Raw genomic sequence first — 21145 nt, forward strand, 5'->3', positions numbered from 1 at the left:
ATAAATGAAGCACAAGATTTGTTTTAGCTTCAAGAAAATATCGTAAACATAACATATTTAATGCAAACTATTTTGGTGATCATTCAAAAGTTTCTTTTTCTTTTACCATAATAAAACCTAGAATCTGACAATAAATGAAACAAGAGTGCAATAATTAAGAGTCTGTAAAAACCAAATCAAATATCAAAAAGACAAAAAACCCTGGAGACGAGGGTGTAAAAATCATATACCGAGTCCATGTTCGCCTCGCTGTCACACATTCAACAGACTTGGGATCAAGGCTGTTCTGTCCCTCCTTAAGAAACTCATAAAACGTAGCAAACGTTTTTGTGTCCATTCAGGGCTTTTTAAATTGACAACTGTATTTATTTGCGAAATGCGGAAGATAAACCTCGTCCTCAGGGCCCAAAATACAAGATGCCCCGGGAACAAGGTTGGCGGAAGATGATACAGCCCAAACACATAAAGATCTAAGGCTGCAATGACGATGTCACTTTTTTATGAGGACTTCATAGGGTCGTACAACTTTAAATGAGCGTAATTTAAGCATTGCGAATTTCAACAACATGTATGCAACAAGAAGGCTATTATATGTCATCCAATCATCAATAACATATCCAGTGAAATGAAATACAGCATCCATTAAAGTTTTGGTTATAATATACAATTCTCTTTGTTTAAGTTTCAAATCCATTCAAATATTTTCCTTGTTGATTTTCTTATTGATTGAAGGCAAAACGGTCCGCCTTCTGATTGGTTCATTCTATCAGCCTAGGTTTATCTACGAACTTTACACATGGTTTTGAATGCAGAAACTGATCAAATATTAATTATTTGGGTCACTCTATCAATGCCGAAATTTTTATCTGTTAAATATTATTTAATTATTTAGGTTTTTATAGATATTTAAAGTTCAATTTCTTAATTTATTTTTAAGAGTTTTTCAACCATTGTGGGCAATAGGTAATTTTTACAAACTATTTTTTTAATATTTTTCTTTTTATTCATTATATTTATATATTTATTATGCAGTTCTTTATACTTGTTGTTTTAACATATGAAGCAATCTTCACTCAGGATGAATTTTTGCAAATCAATAGCTATGAAATTTTAGTTATTTTTGGTTAAAGATTTTATGTTAAAAAGTGGAATTGAAGCCGATGATTTTATGTCTTAGAAAAACTGTGGAGATCTAGTTATATTTTTCAAAAAATAAAATTCGGAAACCCTTGTTCCCAGGGCTTTTTAGGTTTCCTTCCATAGACAGGAACAAAAAACGTAAAAAACTCTGGAAGCCTTGAAAAATATTAAAAAAAAAAAATTAAAAATTGCCAGCATTAACTTTTTTCTTTTTAAGAAAGGTTACATGCCAACTTTATTAGAAAATTTATCTTCATACAAAAATGCCTGAAATTTTACGCTACTAACTTTTTTACTGACTTTTATGCCGTCAATGTGAGTACATGGTACAAGCTTTGTTCTTCATTCTTTATTAGAATTTAAAATAAAGATATAATAAAAATAAGTTATTATATGACAAAAGTTATTATATCTTTATGGATAGTTCTATTCTACTTTAAACATGTACATTCGTGTGTCAGACCGTATGTGCTTCACCAATTTAATTCAAGTCACAGAATGGTAGCCTTGTGGTAGAGCGTTCATTTACATTGCGGAAGGTCTTGTGTTCAAACCCCGGTCTTGTCATAAAAGTGTGAATCGATAATTTCTGGTTAGCCTTCAGCACGAGAATAGGGTTGATATCAAAGGCGGTTGTCTACGTTAGTGCTTGCTGTGTTTGCTCGTCTTTTGTGGCCGACTTGTCAATATTTAAATGCACTAGGACCACTAAATGCACTAGGACCACCTTCGCAAGACCATCGATAATTTCGATAACAATAATGATAATGATCATATTAAAGATTTTATATCGTGTTTTTAGTGTTTATAGCTTCTGTGTCAAAAACATAAAAGACTAATCAAGCTGTTTTATATCTATCTTACTTATTTCTTAGAAAAAAATAAACAGTCGGAGAAGAATTATGTCTTCTATCGCAGCAAAAGCTACCGTCTTTTCATTTGTGAGTTGACCGTAATTTATTCCAAACTTTAAAAGCATGTCAGAAACTATTGACTGGGTAGTTCTATTTTCAAACTCAGACATGAGAAGTTATCTAGGTTTTAAGCAAAATATTATGCATTGGCGATATAAAATATAGCATTTTTTATTGGTGATGTTGGACTTATATTTCATACAAACAGATGTCGAGGCGGCTTGTTTGTGTGGTTTTTCACGTTACGCCACCTATAATTCCGAAGAATAACAAGATGCTTGAAGTTATCGCAAAATACTGGAACAATGTAAAAGGCCTCAGCAACACTACGTGAAAAAAATAGTGCAAGAAAAAATAACAAGTAGAAATTATATTTTTTAGTTAATGGGAGCAATTGCCCCATTTGTAGGGCCTAAGTAGGGGAAATTTTTAAAGTAGAGTGTGGTTATGATATATATTAAAATAATTATATTTAGATCTTCATCTTATTTTATAAAGAGACTGAATCTAATTTAGTAAGTTTTCTTTGTTGTAACAATTTCGTCCCCAGTCCTATCTTTGTTTTAACAATCTCGTCCCCAGCCCGACATTTCTGGTCGTCTAACCAAAGAGGTTTAAACCACCTTGGTCTAACTAACTGTTAACTACCAGAAAACACATGAACTAAAATCTAAAAACACTGAATCTATAAATACATGTGTTAAAATTAGATTTCATTGTCTGAATGTGGGTACACTAAATATTGTCAAAAGCATCCTTCTAACTGTAAATCAAATAAAGATTGCGACCTCATTGTTACTTGGCAACAAAATAAAACAAATCCATCGGACGCCGTATTGTTTGAAATGTCAACAAAGAAAGCGTCTGGTCATCGCTGGATAGCAAATGCGTTAAACATTCAAGCTGGGAGGATGGTGAGTGACTTACATTGCACCCTCCCAGGGTTTTTTGACTTGTTGGTATGAAAGATCAAAAGGACAAAAAACCCTGGGGACGAGGGTGACTTACATTGCACTCCTCCGCACTTTTTTTTGTCTAAATTATATTTACTATCACGGTCACACTTATCCTCTTCGACATTTTCATAAACATAGTGTCATTCATTAAATAAATCAATTGTCTACTTTGCTCCAGTAGAACCTTGTCACTAGCGCCTTTTTCCATCACGAAATACAAAAAAAAAAGAAACGCAGTAGACGCGAGCAAATTAAGTCCCAACTTGATTAAAAAATGTTTTATAAACACATAACTCATTTTTTTGACAAAGTAAATAAAACTATGTTTTCTTTGATGAACAATATTATCACTGTTCCTGAATAAGAAGCCCGGCTTTATTCTTAACGCAGGCCAATTCTGCGGGCGAGGTGTGTATGTTCGACGGCATGTCAGGAGGATTGCGTGGATTCGAAGCTACAGCACGTGGAATTCCACCAGTGTACTATGATGGCGTAAGTTATGTTATGCTTATAACTGTACTTATATTCTACACACCCCCAAAAAATTCTGTGACTAATTCTCCTTATCTCCAATTCTGGGGTTGATATGACTGTTGTTCAGTGGGATGTACATCAATGGCTGCGACACACAAGCTCTGTGCACACGCGTTTTTTATAATCAAAAATTTTTGTATAAACAATATTGAATATACTAGTCATTTTCTTGCAGAAAAATCTTGAATTCTCCCGTTATGTATATTACACTTCTCAAGTTGTCAGCTGCCGCTGCTACAGTACCACTTTGCGCAGAGAGACATTAAAAGTATCAAGGGTATTATGAATATAGAGACAAGCAACAAATTATTTATTCAAACAAAAAATGTGACTCTGCAAATTTTTTGACAGGGTTTTTGGCAGTCTGTTTACTTAATAGTACTTTTGTGTGTTAAACACCTATCTAAAAGAGCTGCAAACGTCATCAAACTATAAATGTTAAAACAACTTCAAAAACCTAGATCACTATGAAATAAATTTCTTATAGACAACCTCGTTTCCGAGATATATTACCTCTACGGAGCGCAGCGGTTTCAACGTCAGAAAAAAAATAAAGAACGGAGATGAAGTTATTCCACAAACAAATTTAATTATATTTACTGCACAGTCCTAAATTATTACATAATAATCGTTTGGCGGTAGAAGGAGTGCTTAAGGAAATAGGTTTTTTTACACGGGAACACACAATCAAAAAATAATAAATTTATCATAGTTTGCCCAAGGTATGTTACATATGTATACCCAGGGTATGTTACATGTGTATATCCAGGGTATGTTACATATGTATACCCAGGGTATGTTACATGTGTATACCCAAGGTATGTTATATATGTATACCCAAGGTATGATACATATGTATACCCAGGGTATGTTACATGTGTATACCCAGTGTATGTTACATATGTATACCCACACATATGTTACATATGTATACCCAGGGTATGCTACATATGTATACCCAGGGTATGTTACATATGTATACCCAGGGTATGTTACATATCTGTACCCAGGGTATGTTACATATGTACACCCAGGGTATGTTACATATGTATACCCAGGGTATGTTACATATGTACGCATGCGTTTAAAAACAGTGTTATTTCCTTTTTCCAGGTAAAGGATGTTGTTTTGCATGAGGTTGAACTTACAGATGACACGTTGGTGTGTAGGTAGGCAACCTCGATTACAGGGCCTGTAGCGTTTTTTCATCCTCATATCAAAAAACGCTACAGGCCCTGGGATCGAGGTTGTGTAGGTAGGCTGTTCCCTTGTATTTTTTCCCCGACGACGTTTTCCCCGACGTTCTTATAACAAACCGCAAGATTGCTGCACGAAATGTAATTTTAGAAAGCAATATATGCCTTTTCTCTCCTCTAATACTCTTTTCTAATTCTCGCTTACACTTTTGGCGACAGACATTTTAATTTTCCGCGCAAATCGTACCCAGTACCTAGTTAAACAGATATTAATGGAAGTGATAGAAGATTTTGCAGAAACACATTTCAGAACTGCTCCTTTTTACCGCGAAAATAAACTCACGCAGATTCAACCGTGGAATTAAATCCACGTGAAATGAATGAACAGGTTACGGCGAAATGTTTTTCTCGGTCATCTCTTACATCGAAAAGGCAACGGTGATAATTATCCATCACAATTACAAAAAGCTTTTAAAGGAGTTAAGAATTTTGATTGTAACACACTTATACACCGGATACCACAACTTCGTCCCTAGTAGCCCTAGGGACGAAGCCCTACTAGCTACATGCCCTGGAAGAACAAATAATAATTATCCCGCACAATATTTTATTTAAAAAAAATCAACTGCTGTTGTTTTAGTAAGGGTACGTTTATAAACTTTGAAGTTTTTCTTCAGATACTCTCGACGGATCATATCAACAAGCGAATACATGAAAGACTTGAATCAGTCCTTTTACCTTGTCAACGCTTTCGGTCAACAATTGCAAAATAATTGTACGTATTTTATGACGTTGAATTGCGCGCGTGCTTTTTGCTTCTTTTTTATCACCAGATAAATTCTTTTTAAATTCTTTTTTTTTGTTTTCAATGTTCCAGCAAGTCTAACTTTTAAAATTCAAATACAATAATACAGCACGTGATTTATCTATCTGTAATGCGCCTGTACCGCGTCTGCAAGGAGTCTGTAATGCGTCTGTAATGCGTCTGTAATTCGCCTGTACCGCGTCTATAGCGCGTTTGTAAGGTGTCTGTAACGCATCAGTAACGCGTCTGTAATGCATCTATAATGCGTCTGTTATGCGCCTGTACTGCGTCTACAATATAGTGCTAAAGTACGCACAAAATATTGGACGATATACCAACAGCTTAATGTAAATAAGCGTTTGTGTATTTAGTTGAAGTAGTACAACATAACTATGGAGACTATCGATTTACAAACACCCAAGTTGAAATATCTCCCTACGTTACAAGCACTCCTCCACTGTGTTTATCACAAAACGACCTGCAGTACTGCGTATTGGAGGTTGCAACAGAAGTCCATAGATGTATGTATGTGGAGCCCGTATGGTATCCAACAACGTTCGTGTTATTGTCATTAACTATAGGTTTGTTTGCTTGTTTGTTTTTCGTTTGTTTGTTTTTTGTTTGATTGTTTGTTTGTTCGTTTGTTTACATATTTTCTTTGTATAGTGGCATCGGAAGCAAATAAAGTACAAAAGAGGGAGAGCAGCGAAATAGTTTTTTCGACAGTACTTTCCTCCAATGTTTATAAATGTACATATTCGACAAGCAGACCACTCCCACCAATAAAAATGACGTCATCGCCAGCTTCGACTTCAATATCACCAACAACAACATTAGCTGCGCAAAAAACTTCAATCACACAAAGTCTTTATGGTATGGTCTATGTTTTATGCGCTATGGCGAGAAAATTTTTTCCTTCGTCTAGTAGCTGCCGACCTACGATCTTAGCGAAAAAATAATTACGGGGCCTGTTTTTTAAATATGGTCTAAAGCGCCAAATGGCCAGTTTATTTTGCAGATATATGTACGAAGGTTATTGTCGCAGATCGATGCTCTTGGAAAACTTCGCGAGCAATAACTTTCTCGAATGACGAAAGTTAACCTTAAAATATTATTAATTGAACCGTATTCTTTCTCATAAAAGTATAAAATTTAGACTAAAATAGAGCAAACATTAATTTTTGTAAATTGAAGGAAAGATTTCTTCAAATTACTACTTTAGGAAGATTTTGCGACATTAACTTTCTTTTCTGCACTTAAAGTAATCTACAATTTCTAAAATTTCTGCACTTAAGGTAATCTACATAAAGGGTTTTAATGACAGGACAATTTAAAAAAGAAGGGTTTCTATAATTTTATTGTCATCTTGTATCCCTGTTCAATATACAGGACAAAAGAAGCACAGTGGCCTAAACATCTACAATTTTTGCGACAATAAAGACGAGATGCCCAGTGTCCGTTTTATAGGGGTTAATTTTAGCCGAAATGTTTTGGGCAGAAAATGTGCCCGCATTCTTAAGTGGTTGCACTGTAGAGGTGTCAGCTTTGGTGAGTTTCTGAAAGTATTTCTGCGAGAAAAGTTAAACTGGCCGTCTTTAAGTGGTGTCAGAAGAGTTTGCGACTGTAATTGCTTTTGCAATCATTTTGGAATAGGAAAGAAAAAGGTCACTTCGCTCCACTAGTAATGAATTTCTATGTTTTAGTTTCTTCATCAAGTACAATGACAAAAAGCATTCATCCAACTCAACATCTCACCGAGACTCAGGTAACTCGAGTTCTCCGTAGTAGTTCGAGTTACAACCTTCCTTCATCTTCAAGTGAAATAGAGCCCTCCACAACAATGTTCACCACGGTGCTGCCATTATCATCAATCTCAAAAGACAGCGATTGCTTCTGGGATACATGTAAAACAACAAGACAAATTGCACAAAAATCGTATGCTGTAAAGTTGGAACACTCATGTAAGTGTTCAAATCGCCACTTTTTCTGACTATAGAAACAAATTTTTAATTTAAAATTTTCTTTTAACTCAACACTTTAACAACACTTTTTTTACCAAAGTTCACTCATCAGGAAAATCATTGGGGTACATCTGACCATGGTGACTATGTTTTGCAATCATTATATGAGGGGTGTAGTCACAGAAGGGATTTAGAGGACGCTCTTTACCATTCCCCCAAAATAATTTATGCACGGTCCAATTTAGATTAAGCATGGTTCATACTCATGATATATTGTCATCATTTTAGATGCAAAATTTCATACAGCAGGTCTAGCACATTTTAGAACATATTTTCTGCATAGAGCCTTAAACCCTCGCGAGACCTCCTTTGTCAATTTTTAAATTTACAATCTCTACGCCTCTGACTATTTATGAACAATATTTTTTAGATCCTTTGCTGGTTTGTGTTCTTGCACTTATCGTGGTTTGGATTTGATAAGGCAGGAATTCTCAGAAAAAATACCGATTCCTAAATTTACAATGTTAAGTGGAGCGTTAACCAAGCAACCTTGATTCCAATCCTTTCAGCTACGTTATCAGTAAAAGTTGTGTATTTAGAAAACTGTAAATAATTAGTTTTAACTGTTTTAATTGTATTATATGTTGCATTATATTCAACCTCGTTTCCAGTGCCTTTTGACTGTTTTTTATATCACGACGACCCTCGCCGTCCGGACACAGAGACAACAGGCGCTGGGTACGAGTTTGTATTGTTTTGCATTATAAGATTGTTTCTAATCATTTTCCTTGTTGAAACATTTCTGCATCTTATTTAGAAGTGTTCATCCTAACTGGGGCATTTATTCATAGTAACCAAAGAAATCCCAGTGTATCCCAGCATATTTTGCATTACCATAACCCCGGTGTAGTCAAGAATGAAATAAGAACTTTAAGTTGTACAATACAAAGTCTGATAAAAACTTAGTTGGCATGAAACTCAGATTTACTTCGATAAAATAGAGCACATTCATAGATTTTTAGATATAACACACATGTAAATATTATTCTAAAATAAATCAACTAACCAAACTGCAATTTCTTTCTTTAAACTTTTCCCGCAAAAACTTTATATTTTTCTATGGTAACACATAACACTAAACAACCAATCAAGGTTATCCTCAACACTCGATTCTCGACCAATTACTGTTGGAACTTTTTTAGATCAAACACCTCCAAATCCAACACTGAAGCAGGAAATTATTTTTGTCCCTTTAACTGTCCATTATAAATAGCATTGTATGAGATTCATATGAACACTATTTGTAGCAACCTCGTTTCCAGGGCATGGAAGTTAATGGCCCAAAAAGTCACTCCGTATTAACGGCTTAGGGGCTCAAAGACCCTGGGAACGAGGTTATATTTGCAAGACACAAGTTTAAAGCAGCGATTAATTTCAATCAAAGTGAAAAAAAATATACTGAAAAAAAAAGGTTGATGTGTATGTTCGCGCATACACTGAAATGAAAATAACAGATAAATAATTTCTTTAAGTCACTCTTAAATGTAATTGCGATGTGGTACATCATCTGGCACATAACTTTTTAACCCTATAGTGAAAGCTAGAGAAAGTTTAGTATAAGGGCCAGAAAAGAGACAAAATAGCTTAGCAAATAGCACGGCCTGTTAATAGTAAATCCAGTTAAGCCTATGGAAAAAACAATATTTTTTGGCCTACGGAGGATTTGCCTAAGGAAAATTTGATTAGAATTTTTCTGTTGATAATCTTTTGATCTTTTTTTGGCTTATCGATCAAGTTACCTTTTTGAGTGTATCTTTAATTCCCTACGATTTAAAAAAAGTTTAATGTTAGGATAAAAAATTTAAATGACAAACGAATTAAAAAAATTTCATTTTTATCGGAAATCGAATTGAATTAAATCGAAATTTCCCCCACTCTCAATAACAGATGATGATGTAAGGTTAGGCTGCAGAGTATCGATGTAGATGACAGCACCACCTATTCACGTCACGGCGATTCATGGAAGACGTCAAATATTAGGTGAAGATGAAAAAACAGAGGCAGACGAAGAAGTTATTTCTATATTTTCATATCAAATATAGATACTATTTATTTTGCCTCTTTTTCCAACTACAAAGATTGTTTGCTTTCTGATATGGGCGCAAAATATTTTAGCGCTGACCACATATCAGAAAGCAAAACAAAACCACCACTAAAGTTTAATACACCTATAAGAGGGCTGCAAAAAACGTTATACAATCCCTAATTCATTTGAGACAATGACGGTTCTTTTTTGTCATTTCTACAAAGTTGGCAAACGTTATCACTTCGCGAGTGCTACTTTTTTAGCAACATAAGTCAGGTAAATAGCGTCTAGATTACTACTCCCACTTTCTGAGAGATGTTTGACTTCGTGCATTTTTATATTTTCTAAATAAAGTGTTTTTTTTTAAATACGTATGGATTTTTGGCTGATTTTATAATAAATTTGACGGATTGATAAGGAGATTTTACTCACAATAAAAAATGACATGCCCTAGTTCCGTCAACCTAGTTCCCAGGGCTCTTTTTCTTTTTCTGACAATGTCGAACGTCGAGAAAAAATCAATAAAAGAGGTACTTTAAAAACATTACTAAAAGTTGGAATTAGTGCCAAATTGAAATAACATATCAACACCAAGCTCTATTTTTTATTCTAATGTTTTTAAGCCAGTGTTTGAGAAAACTACATCATGTCAAAAGTGATGCTGATCAAATTTAACTGAGAATCCTATTTTTTGGTGATTAAGCAAACCCTATTTATTAACTTAGTTTGACAACTCTGAAAGTTTTAGCAACAGATAATTTTTACCACATTCTCATAAAATCTCGTACCATTTTTCCGACATTTTTTGTTCTATAAGATAACTTGAGATCAGTTGACAGGTCAATCTCGTTCCCAGGGCTTGTTATTTGTATATTTGGTCGTAGTAACCTGAGCAAGTCGGTTAGGTCCGTTCCGATTGATAGTAGGTATGTGAGAACAAATGAAACGAGACCACCCTCGTCCACAGGGGACAAGGGTGAAAACGGGATTAAGGAACAATCCTGTGCACAGTCCAAGGTCCATCAAAACATTCTTCACGCATTTCTTCTATTCAAGATGGCGGGACGTCGCACTTTCGTTTGTGGAATTGGAATGACCAAGGTGCGAAGTTATCTCTAGTTTTTTTTCCTAACAAATTTAACTAATGAAAATGTTTAATTGAATAAATAAAATAATATATATCTTAGGAAGCCTAGTAGGTTTAAAAAAGCTGAAATAATGTGTAACTGAACGACACGTGTTCTACAACCTTCATAAAATATATTGAGAAAAGACAGCTAATTTTGAAGTACATTGCCACAATAATTGCATAGGCTATTTCTGCATTTGAGTCACCATTTTGAACTTGTCAATATTTGTAGGATGACCATTTTTCATTAATTTCATGGCCTTTGTCTTGTTGACCCTGAAGTAGATTATTTTATAGATGACATCCAGACGTTATTTAATTTTGTATTTGGATGGCAAGAAGAAAAATGCTGAGATTTAGTGAAGAGAGGTCTTTTCCTGTGGATGTCTTCTCACAGAAACATTGTTGAGGTTTTAAGCTATTATCGAGTTTTGATTAATGCCTTGTTTGAATTCATTTAAAGTCCAAAGAATGCTTTTGTGCAACAAAATGGATTAATAATTACTTTCTTCACCTTCTTTTTTTTCTGCCACGCAAAAGGCAAGAGCCAAAAAAGCCTAATGTGAAAATGTAAACACCTGAATCCATATATCCTGCTAAAGTATGTAAAATTTTAAATATCGTCTCATCTGGTCAATACCTATGCTGAAGCATTGACTTTTCAACCTGCATGTGGCACGGTAGTTTAGTGATTATAATTCTTTCACTTTGTGCAGAAGAACAGGGTGCGATTCCCCTTAGCAGCGATTCAGTATGGGCAAATGAATGATGCCATGTATCCTCGGGTTAACCCAGACCATGTAAGGGAAATTGGGGAGATGACACACTATGTGGGCCGTTGCATGTAGCAGGGAGTTATATGGTAGAGCACAGACCCTAATTGGGTCTGCATAGCCCTAATTGGGCATTAAATACTCTAGGACTCCCGATATGAGCCATGGCCCCTTCTGAAAATAATAGACATGGTATATCCTTTGATATTTGTAAGGTTAGCCATGTAAAATCATCAACATCATTCTCAGTGTAACGTCCGTTTTCCATGCTAGCATGGGTTGGATGGGGTATATTAATGACCCTCTTCCAATCTGATCTAGATTGTGTTAGATCTAAACTCAACTTCCTCTGTATCTAGTCTGTCCTTATAACCTCCTGCCAAGTCTTTCTCAGTCTGCCTGTGGGCTTTGCCTCAGGAACTGTTAAGTCTCTACACTTTCTTACCCAATTATCCCCCTCCATTCTTTCCAAGTGCCCCAGTCAATTCAATCTTCTTATCTGGATAACATTCTACAGATTCATTCTACAGATTAATTCTACAGATACCAAGCGTGCTTCTTAGCTCATCTGACCTCTTTCTGTCTCTCAGACTGGCATTACACCACCATTCCTTTCTAAACGGTCAAGATCTTTCTGCTTCACTGTCCATGTCTCACTACGGTATAACATGACACTTCTTACACATGCCTCATACAACCTACCTTTTACCTTAATCGACAAGATTCTGCTAGTCAACAAAGGAAGTAACTCTCTGAACTTTTTCCAAGCAGAACCTATCCTGCAAATAGCACTTCTTCCAGCACCCCCTTCACTGTCCAACATATCACCTACGTAACAGAAGTTCTCACCTATCTTTATCAAGCCACTGTTGTACATTGTTAAAGCTGGAAATACTTCATTTCCTATAATCTCACCTTTGCAACGCTTCCATACAAACTGAATGTCAGCTCTTAACCTTCCACCAATACTACTGCACTTCTTATATATATCGATCTATCTGTCAGACTGGGCAGAACATATACAGTTCGGAATTCCTATATATTCATGGTGGCACAAGTTGTACTTTTAAACTTCAATTTGCTGTAGCAAAGCATACAAAAAGTGCTAAAAAGAGGAGGGTATTTTGAAAAATTTATGACCCAACTATCTTGGTGCTTTTATCAAATTGGAACTGGAGAAGTTCAATGCGGTGCTATAATTCACTTATTATTATCATAACATGTAATTAGTTTAAGTGAAAAGGGAATAAAATATTCAGAAAGGATAATATTTTTTCATAAAGACATTTTTTTTCAGTGCACATTTATGATTCTCTAACGACTCTCCCCAATAGTCCATATACTTTTTGAAAACCAAGGTAGCATCAATGCATATTATCAGATCGTTTTTTATAAAAAGATGCTCAACTCATTAAGATTTGGCTTAAAAATAAAAAATTGAAAATAGTGTTGCAGCTGCTGTGAAGGATGGATTACACACTGGAGTTTCCAGAAAATCCTTCCGTTCCAAACTCATTATCTTTGTTATTATTTTACTAATACATATACATTGTGTTTGAACTTTGATGGCATCAACTTCTAACTTTGTATCAAATATTATTTATAGTTTGAAAAACCAGGAAAAAGAGATGATTTTGATTATCCTGAAATGGTAAAGGAATGTGGTAAGTTTAAGCTGAGTGTGCCAGATACTTTGCTAAAAAATTAGATTTAATAAGTTAATAAATGAATATACAAATTAATAAATAAGCAAATCAATGAAAAGTAAGTCCCCAGACGTAGACTGAGTTTAACAAAATTATGCTAGTGTCATTAAATCCCAATCAAGCTTCCTACAGACCTTGAAATTTCATGATAATGACCTTAGTTACCTTGCTTGGTGCCACAATTGAATAGTTGTTATATACTGTAATGAATTCCTAATAAAACTTTAAATTGTTTTAGCATCTAACCTATAAAATAGGCAAACATCCATGAAGCCATAAAAACAAGATTATAGTAATAATGTGAGTCCATACTTAAAAATAAAAATAGTATATACCAAGAAATCCTTCTGCTTCTTTTTTAGTGGGTCAAGCTCTAAAAGATTGTGGACTTTCATACACAGCTGTGCAACAGGCAGCAGTGGGGTACTGTTATGGTATGTATTGATAATTATTTAGAACCTTGTGTTTCTATGTATGTGATTGATTTTTTTAATAATACCTTAATTTATTCTGATATGAGTCCTTTGTATGTAGGAGAATCGACTTGCGGACAGCGAGCCTTGTACGAATTCGGATTGACTGGCATTCCTGTATATAACGTAAGTAGTGCTGGCATGTTTAGTATTTGACGATTTCTCAAAATTTCTTGATGCATTTGTGCAAGTAGTACATCCTATATATATATGCAAATTAATTTAAATAATGAACGTATCTAATTAAACCTAACCATCAATGAAACCTTCAATATAATTGAAGCCTTTGCCATTAAAAATCCGTCTCTTCGTCTCTTCAGCACCATCTTTAAACAATTCCTTAATCAAATGAAATTTAGAGTTGACAGCAATAAACCATTAATAGCCAAAACCTTTAACAATTAAAAAAAAAAAAATTAAATAAAGTAATTTCACCTAAACTTCTTTCCAAAAATATCAAGTTTGAGTTTAAAGCCTTATTTTGTGTATTGCACTTTAGTGTTATTAATTAGATCTGCACTTCTTCAAATAAATAAATATGATAATATTTTAAATACGTTGCTCTAAATTTAGAAGAATTCTGAGGAATAAAAGTTTATTTTCTCCTTTTATTTCATTTTTTGAAAATTGTCATTTCATAAACATAAAATCAATTCACAATATTTGAGTTAACTACAACTGTGCACCTTTATAGAAAGACCAGCCTATTTGCAGTATATACACATACTTTTGCCATTCTGCAACAAAACCTGATATTCCTGCAGCCTTTTCAATTTTTGTTTTTTTATTGGCCTCTTTTTTATTATTCACTTTTCTATTTTGAGCAACTTATTGGATTGATATACCCTTCTCAACACATTTGCAAATCTGCTTCAAAATCTGCCCTATACAATGATGTGCAAGCACAACACTTCTCTTATATATCTTCTCGGTAGATATATTTTACTAACTTGTGACTTTTAGTCTTTTCAAAGTTTCCTCTTTAGGTTCATTTACTAATCTACCTCATCATTTTAACACTGGGTTTTCAATAATTACTTAAGTACTTTCAACATTATCACCAAATGCTCTGCATTCTGCATACAAATGTGTGCTACAATCGTTTCTTCAGTTTCCAGAATTTTTTTTAGCATAGCTATAATAGGCTTACTAAGGAAGGGAGATAAAAATTAAAGCATGAATCTAGCCTCAACAACAGGATCTGTTGTGCAAAAAAAATCTTCATATAGAACAGAATGGTATTTTGAAATAAAAAACATTCAATTTGTTGATGTCATTCGCACAGCAACCCAATATCAATGCCCCAAATTGATATAAAATGTTCTTATACATTCTGATAGTTGCCATACAACACAAACAAAAAGAAGGTTGTCCAACATTATCAAAAATGTTGTGAGCACGAGGCTGGTGAAAAACACCATGTACTTAGTGAAAGGAGTATATTGCGTCTATTATGTTTAGGTAAATAATAACTGTGCCACTGGGTCCACTGCTTTGTTGATGGCAAAGCAGTTCATTGAGGGAGGTAAGAGAAATTCAAGTGATTTAGAAAATGATTTGTTTATCTTGACAACAAATTACTAATTATTTCTGTGCCACATGAATCCAACTTGTTCTAGCTAATGCACATGAAAAAGTGACTAATTTATTGTAACATTGAAAATAAATTTTTGTTAAAATGTTTTTGTTAAAAAATCTAAAGGGAGGTGCACTTTCAAAAGTTAATGGGCTTTTTAAATTTTTTTTTTAAAATAATGAATGCCTGCGACCTTAAGCATTGGGAATCATTTCTTTTTTTGTCTACCTCATTGGTTGCTTTGTGTCACACTTACGTATCTCAGGTATGCAAAAGCTAAGGACAGATTGGACTTTACAATTGATTTTTGCATCGATACACTTTTATTTTGAAAGTAACATCATGCACACTTGCATAGTTTTTAAATATTCCAAAATATGCAAGTATATAAAGTGTGGGTTAAAACTGTGCTAGAGAGATGCTAATATTACAAAAACTCTCTTTTTCATATCTGTGCATCTCCTTCTTATATCAAAAAATTCTCCCTCAACATTTCATACACTTTGTGTATGAATAACTTAATAGACCATTAAGTTGAATATCAACCAGCTTCTTCTAAAAAACTTGTATGCATAACTTTTTTTTGTTAGGTCATTCAGACTGCGTACTGGCTGTTGGATTCGAAAAAATGGAACAAGGTTCGCTGGGACTCAAAGTAAGTAAGTCGATAGTGGAGTACAAACCAATGTGATAGTGATTTTTAATGTTGTTGCATATAGTGGATGATAAAACTTTAACTTCAACAGTGAGCTAACTGTACTTGGTGTTTCAGTTTTTTTTCATTTCATCTATATAAAGTTGTTGTTTTTATTTTATAAAATTTTTGTATCCAAAAATTATTTTGTATATTCTTTTCCCAAAACGTATCTGTCTATTACATGCAATAATCACTTTCTAAATTGTCAAACTCTTTACATTCATAGTGGTCAGATCGAACGATGCCGATCGATAAACATGTTGATGTGATTGATGCTACATATGGAATTGAAGCTTCTCCAATGACGCTACAAATATTTGGTAATGCTGGAAGAGAACATATGGAAAAGTATGGTGAGTAAAGTAAACAGAACGCAAAAAAAAACATTTATGATGATAAAAATGTTGAACAAACAACAAAATTAAAATTTTTGGAAATTCGATCATCAGTACAGTACTTTTTACAGATATGAGTATATTGTAATAGACTGGCTTGACTGTAAAATTGGGAAACAAAATATCACCATTTCTAAATAATCCACAGATTTGTGATAAAATCATTTTGTCTGATTTTATTTGTGCGTATGTGTATGATTTAGAAAAACATATAATATAAATTAAAGTGTATAGAATAGTTATATTATTCATTTACAGAATGGCTCTTGTATATAATTCAGTGCTTTAATGTTGTCATTTTTTTGTTATTTTTGTTATTTTTTTTTTGTTATTTTTAGGCACCAAACGTGAGCACTTTGCCAAAATTGCACAAAAAAATCACCATCATTCTGTTAACAATCCGTAAGAACTTTTTTAATCACTATACTATTTTTTAATATTCAGATTACTCAACCTTAAAACTATTTAAATATGTCAACATTTTAAAGCCTGTAATTAGTTTGTGTATACTTGAATGTTGATGTGGGCTGAGGTGCATTTCCAAAAAAATAAGTCTTTCTTACTTTACTTACTTTTTTCAATGTATTTTTCAACGAGACAAAGTGTAGCAATTTCTCTGATAAAATCTTACATGTAGATGAGGATTAGAAATCTTTATTATGCTTTGCAATATTTTGAAGAGTAAAAGTATAAACACACAGATAATTATATGCTGTGCATACACAGTAAAATCCTTTTTCAAAAAAAATTACATACTAAAGTAGTCAATAAAGCCCATAGAAAAATCCACTTAGGCAGAGAAACAATGAAGAAGATCCATTATTTAAATTTTGATGACGTTAGCAATAACCCATTTTTTGCAGTTACTTTTATTGTATAGAGTTTTAAAAGTTGGTTAAGAAAATGTATAGGATAATGTCCTTTTGATAAAGAGTTGCAGAGGTTTTTGACCTAGGTTTACTAATTGGTCTTTTTTTGGTCCTAGGTAGACACTAGTTACCCTTGCAGGGTTGACCTCAGTTATTTTATAACCAGTTTAAACTTACAAGTGCAATGCAATGGCTTTACTAATCTTTAATAAAAATTTCCTGTGAACTTCAATACTATTTCGATGCCAAAGTTTTGTAAATTACAGAACAGTTTTATAGGTGATGTTTTATAGACTTTGTAAAAAACATAATTCACTTTGCAAACGTCACAGACGGAAGATAAAGTATCCGGACTAATCACAATTCAAATTGTTGCTTTAATATTCTTTGATATCTAAAATTTGATGTAATGGTGACCTACTACACACAGATCTAGTGATGATCGCATTCTATGTGTGTATGTTTTTAGATTGTCACAATTTCGTGATGATTATACACTGGATCAAATCTTAAACTCCAGGGAAGTTCATTCACCTCTAACAAAGTTGCAGTGTTGGTAGGTCGTTCTTCTGGTGGAAAAAACTTTAATGCTAAAGGAATGTATGCAATTCACCAACATCAACATATATGGTCTATACAATAAACCCAATTTTTTATTTTTTTTGTTCTTCAAGAAGAACATCCCATTACTAAAATTACACTGAGATTTTCAACACATAACATTTTTTGTTTCTTTTATTGTAGTCCGACATCAGATGGAGGAGCGGCGGCCATCTTATGTAGCGAACAATTTGTCATTGCGAATGGCTTACAAAACAAAGCTGTAGAAATAGTTGCCATGGAAATGGCCACAGACATGCCTGGTGTGTTCAGTGAAAAGAGTTTGATCAAAATTGTATGTATTTTTTTGTTATTTGTTTTAATCGAAAGGTAATAGTGCATGGAAGTTTTTTTGTGGCATTGTGTTCTACGTATTCTGCAAAAATATCAATGTGTTGTAACCTTCTAATAGGCTGGACAAGATATGACAAAGAAGGCTGCTGAAAAAGCTTTTAAGAAAGCTGGTAAGACGAGCACAACTAAATTATAGTATTAGAAGTCTTAAAAAAAGCTTAGTGAATGGTTTGCTGTATACTGGAAATATGAATTCATTTGGTAGAATATCCTATTTCTCTTAGTCTTTATTTTGATCCATAATTTGCTTAACAATCTTTTCAGGTCTTACACCTAACGATGTTCAAGTTGTGGAGTTACACGACTGTTTTTCTACAAACGAACTCATCAGCTATGAAGGGTTAGGCCTATGCGAAAAAGGTATTTTGTATTTGAAATTAATTCTCTTAATTCTTTATTTCACTTTAACTTTTTGATGTAAAAAAATAAAAGTAAAAAAATAGTTAATGTCTATTTTTAGCAACGCCTTTCTTAAAATTTATTCAAACATTTTGTATTGCTAAATCTAAGATCATAAGATTCGAAGTAACAACCTTATTTTCTTATTAACAAAAGAAGGATGGAGGACTGTCCATGGAAAATGTATATAGCCTGAATTTAGCCATATTTTATTTAGAAAAAAAAATTGTCATATGTTTTTAACTTCACTTTGGTACAATGCATCTACATTGTACCAAAAACATTGCCTGTTACAGACAGACACACACATATTATTATAAAAGCTTAATAATAATTGTTGTTTTAGAAATATCGTAAAAGTTTTAACATGTTCACTGCTGATCTAATGTATGCATTTAATACTCCTAATGGGTGATGTTAGGAGAGGGGAATCATCTTTGTGACACTTATTCATAGGAAAGGCTGGAGAGATGGTTGATCGAGGTGATAACACCTATGGTGGAAAATATGTTATAAATCCCAGTGGTGGACTCATATCTAAAGGTCATCCATTAGGAGCTACAGGTAGTTTCCCTACTCTATTTTTTATTCTGATACAGGATTGCAGTTTGTCGTAATGATTATACAAATGGCATACTATTTGACTATGACAGTAACCAAAGCATCCAACTAAATTTTACTTTGTCTTATGATGCATTGGCTATATTCAATCAGTTCTCCTGTGCTATTTCTCTAGCAATGAATACTGTGGTTACTCAAACCTAACATTAGGAAAATATCATTACTATTATTCAGAATATCTTTTTATTAATAATTATTTGCAGGATTATAGTAATAAGAAGAACAATAATCCCTGTAACATTTTTTGGTTAATTAAAGTACTTCACTTTTTTTTACTGGATTGCTGTTATTCAAGACCTAACAAAACAATTACATGCCTTCTGGTCTCAACTCTATGGTGTTGCCTTAGTTTTCTCGCATTGTTTACAAATAATCTAGCCTTAGGCTACCATTTTGGTTTATCGGATGCAAGATATTGTAAATAAAGACACTTTAAGGTCTCTATAAAACTTTTCTGAACGTTATAAATTGGTTGTAAATTCAAATTATTTTGCTAATTAATTCGTACAGAATGATTTTTGTGCTTAAGATCTTGTTTGTGGTTAATAAATTTATATTACAAAACTCATTACATTAGTTTTCCGCAAAAAATATTTTGCTTTCCATAATGTCTGTCATTAATTTTAATGTTGTAATTTTTGTCATTAATTGCTTTTGGAGTGATCACATTTTGTTAAGTTGTTATTGTAATTACAATGTACAGTACTGCAATTTAATAATAAGAAATTATTTAAGTTAAGATTGATTGTGATGTGAAATTAATTCTTTTTCTTTCCAAAACAGTTTTTTTAAAAACAGTTGTAAGAAATTAACATACATACACAGTACATACATTTAGGGAAACAAAATTGTTATGGGTATAAGAATTTACACCGTAACGAAGTAATTTAAAAGAACAAATTCCGCATTATTATTGGGTTTTCAAGGTATAAATTTGTATTCGTTAAAGGCTATTATAATTAAATTTAAAAAACAGTTTTTTTACAAAAAATTATTTTACAAAGAAAAAATGAAAAAAAATCGACCAGTTTCGACTGAAATTTTTGTATTGTTTTATTACTGGAACTAAAACTTTTGCATCCCTTTAAAAAAAAATAAAAAAGTTAATTTCGAAAATAAACCAATTAGGGATGGTAAAATTACTCAGTCACTAAGAAAAACAGAATTAATAGTTATGACATTAGCATGTGGTCAGGAGGAGACTTTCTAATTTAAATTCATTTAACCATTTTTAATTAAGCTGTAAGAGCTGGCTTTATTTGGATCTGGATGGTAAATGTTGAAAAAAAATAAAATGACTGAATGAATAAATAAAATCAGCAAAAGTTCTTAGTCAATTTTTTTTTATATCAATCTGTTTATTTGTCTCAGTATCAGAAAAGCTAACCCATTTTAAAATAACATTTCTCATAAACAGTGTTAGTAGCTCCATGAAATGAATGATAATTAAATGTTATAGCTGAATAGCTATCTTTTGTTTGCCTTCGTAATATTTTTAATACTTGTTGTTAATTTAATTAAATGGTTTATAAATGTTGTCTAAAGTAGTAAGTACATTAATTTCAATGGTTTTATCTTCATCATTTAAATTGCGCAAACATTTACTAAAAATATTGTGAAAATCAGCCTCATGGAAATTTGCTAGGAAAATAATTATCTTCATTATCATTCCTCGCTTAAACCCTTTTTTGTGTTATAGCATGTTTTGAATTTATTAATGGCCTTTTTCTAAGCTGATCTAAAGTGTATTAGCTCTTAACTCCTCTGTAGCAAGTCTGTCCTTAAAATATCAATATTTGTTGGCACAAAACCTTTGATCTGTAGATGCATGTCAACAAAATATACAAATTTACCTAATCATCAAACCAATAGGAACTTGTTTATGTATATCTTGAAGTAGTAGAGACAACGAAAAAAAAAGCAGGAAAATTAATTATAGGAATGTTATTTTTTAATTTGCT

At 32.9% G+C, this 21145-nt stretch overlaps 2 protein-coding genes across 4 annotated transcripts in view; both read left to right on the forward strand.

Moving 5' to 3' along the window:
• The window catches only part of LOC130630623 (sterol carrier protein 2-like), a 71615-nt gene that overhangs the window by 35500 nt on the left and 14970 nt on the right, over positions 1-21145 (forward strand). Inside the window, exons 2-14 of one of the 2 annotated variants that reach the window (XM_057444189.1) lie at positions 10648-10693; positions 13101-13158; positions 13563-13634; positions 13735-13799; positions 15135-15198; positions 15840-15904; positions 16173-16299; positions 16680-16743; positions 17680-17766; positions 17955-18105; positions 18223-18274; positions 18429-18524; positions 19020-19127. In XM_057444189.1, coding sequence (XP_057300172.1) covers positions 10649-10693; positions 13101-13158; positions 13563-13634; positions 13735-13799; positions 15135-15198; positions 15840-15904; positions 16173-16299; positions 16680-16743; positions 17680-17766; positions 17955-18105; positions 18223-18274; positions 18429-18524; positions 19020-19127 — 1054 coding nt within the window. In that variant the 5' untranslated portion in view covers position 10648. Of the gene's footprint in view, positions 1-10647; positions 10694-13100; positions 13159-13562; positions 13635-13734; positions 13800-15134; positions 15199-15839; positions 15905-16172; positions 16300-16679; positions 16744-17679; positions 17767-17954; positions 18106-18222; positions 18275-18428; positions 18525-19019; positions 19128-21145 lie in introns of those variants that run through there. The other variant, XM_057444190.1, reaches the window with a different exon arrangement.
• On the forward strand, positions 941-8576 carry LOC130630624 (uncharacterized). 2 transcript variants are annotated; one of them, XM_057444191.1, is made up of 11 exons: positions 941-963; positions 2016-2081; positions 2531-2569; positions 2765-2968; positions 3401-3502; positions 4658-4713; positions 5418-5515; positions 5917-6126; positions 6212-6418; positions 7249-7506; positions 7937-8576. In XM_057444191.1, the coding sequence occupies exons 2-11, from the start codon at positions 2043-2045 to the stop codon at positions 7981-7983; spliced, it is 1260 nt and encodes a 419-aa protein (XP_057300174.1). In that variant the 5' UTR covers positions 941-963; positions 2016-2042; the 3' UTR covers positions 7984-8576. The 2 variants fall into 2 exon arrangements, with proteins under 2 accessions (XP_057300174.1, XP_057300175.1); XM_057444192.1 differs by lacking the exon at positions 3401-3502.

The sequence above is a fragment of the Hydractinia symbiolongicarpus genome, chromosome 2 (assembly GCF_029227915.1).
Source record: "Hydractinia symbiolongicarpus strain clone_291-10 chromosome 2, HSymV2.1, whole genome shotgun sequence".
NCBI classification, from domain to species: domain Eukaryota; kingdom Metazoa; phylum Cnidaria; class Hydrozoa; order Anthoathecata; family Hydractiniidae; genus Hydractinia; species Hydractinia symbiolongicarpus.

Coding starts and splice junctions, on each gene's coding strand:
- LOC130630624 (XM_057444191.1), top strand. CDS start 2,043: ATGTCTTCTATCGCAGCAAAAGCTACCGTCTTTTCATTT. Junction 4,714..5,417: donor GATGACACGTTGGTGTGTAG/GTAGGCAACCTC, acceptor GTTTTTCTTCAG/ATACTCTCGACGGATCATAT. Junction 5,516..5,916: donor TCAACAATTGCAAAATAATT/GTACGTATTTTA, acceptor TTGTGTATTTAG/TTGAAGTAGTACAACATAAC.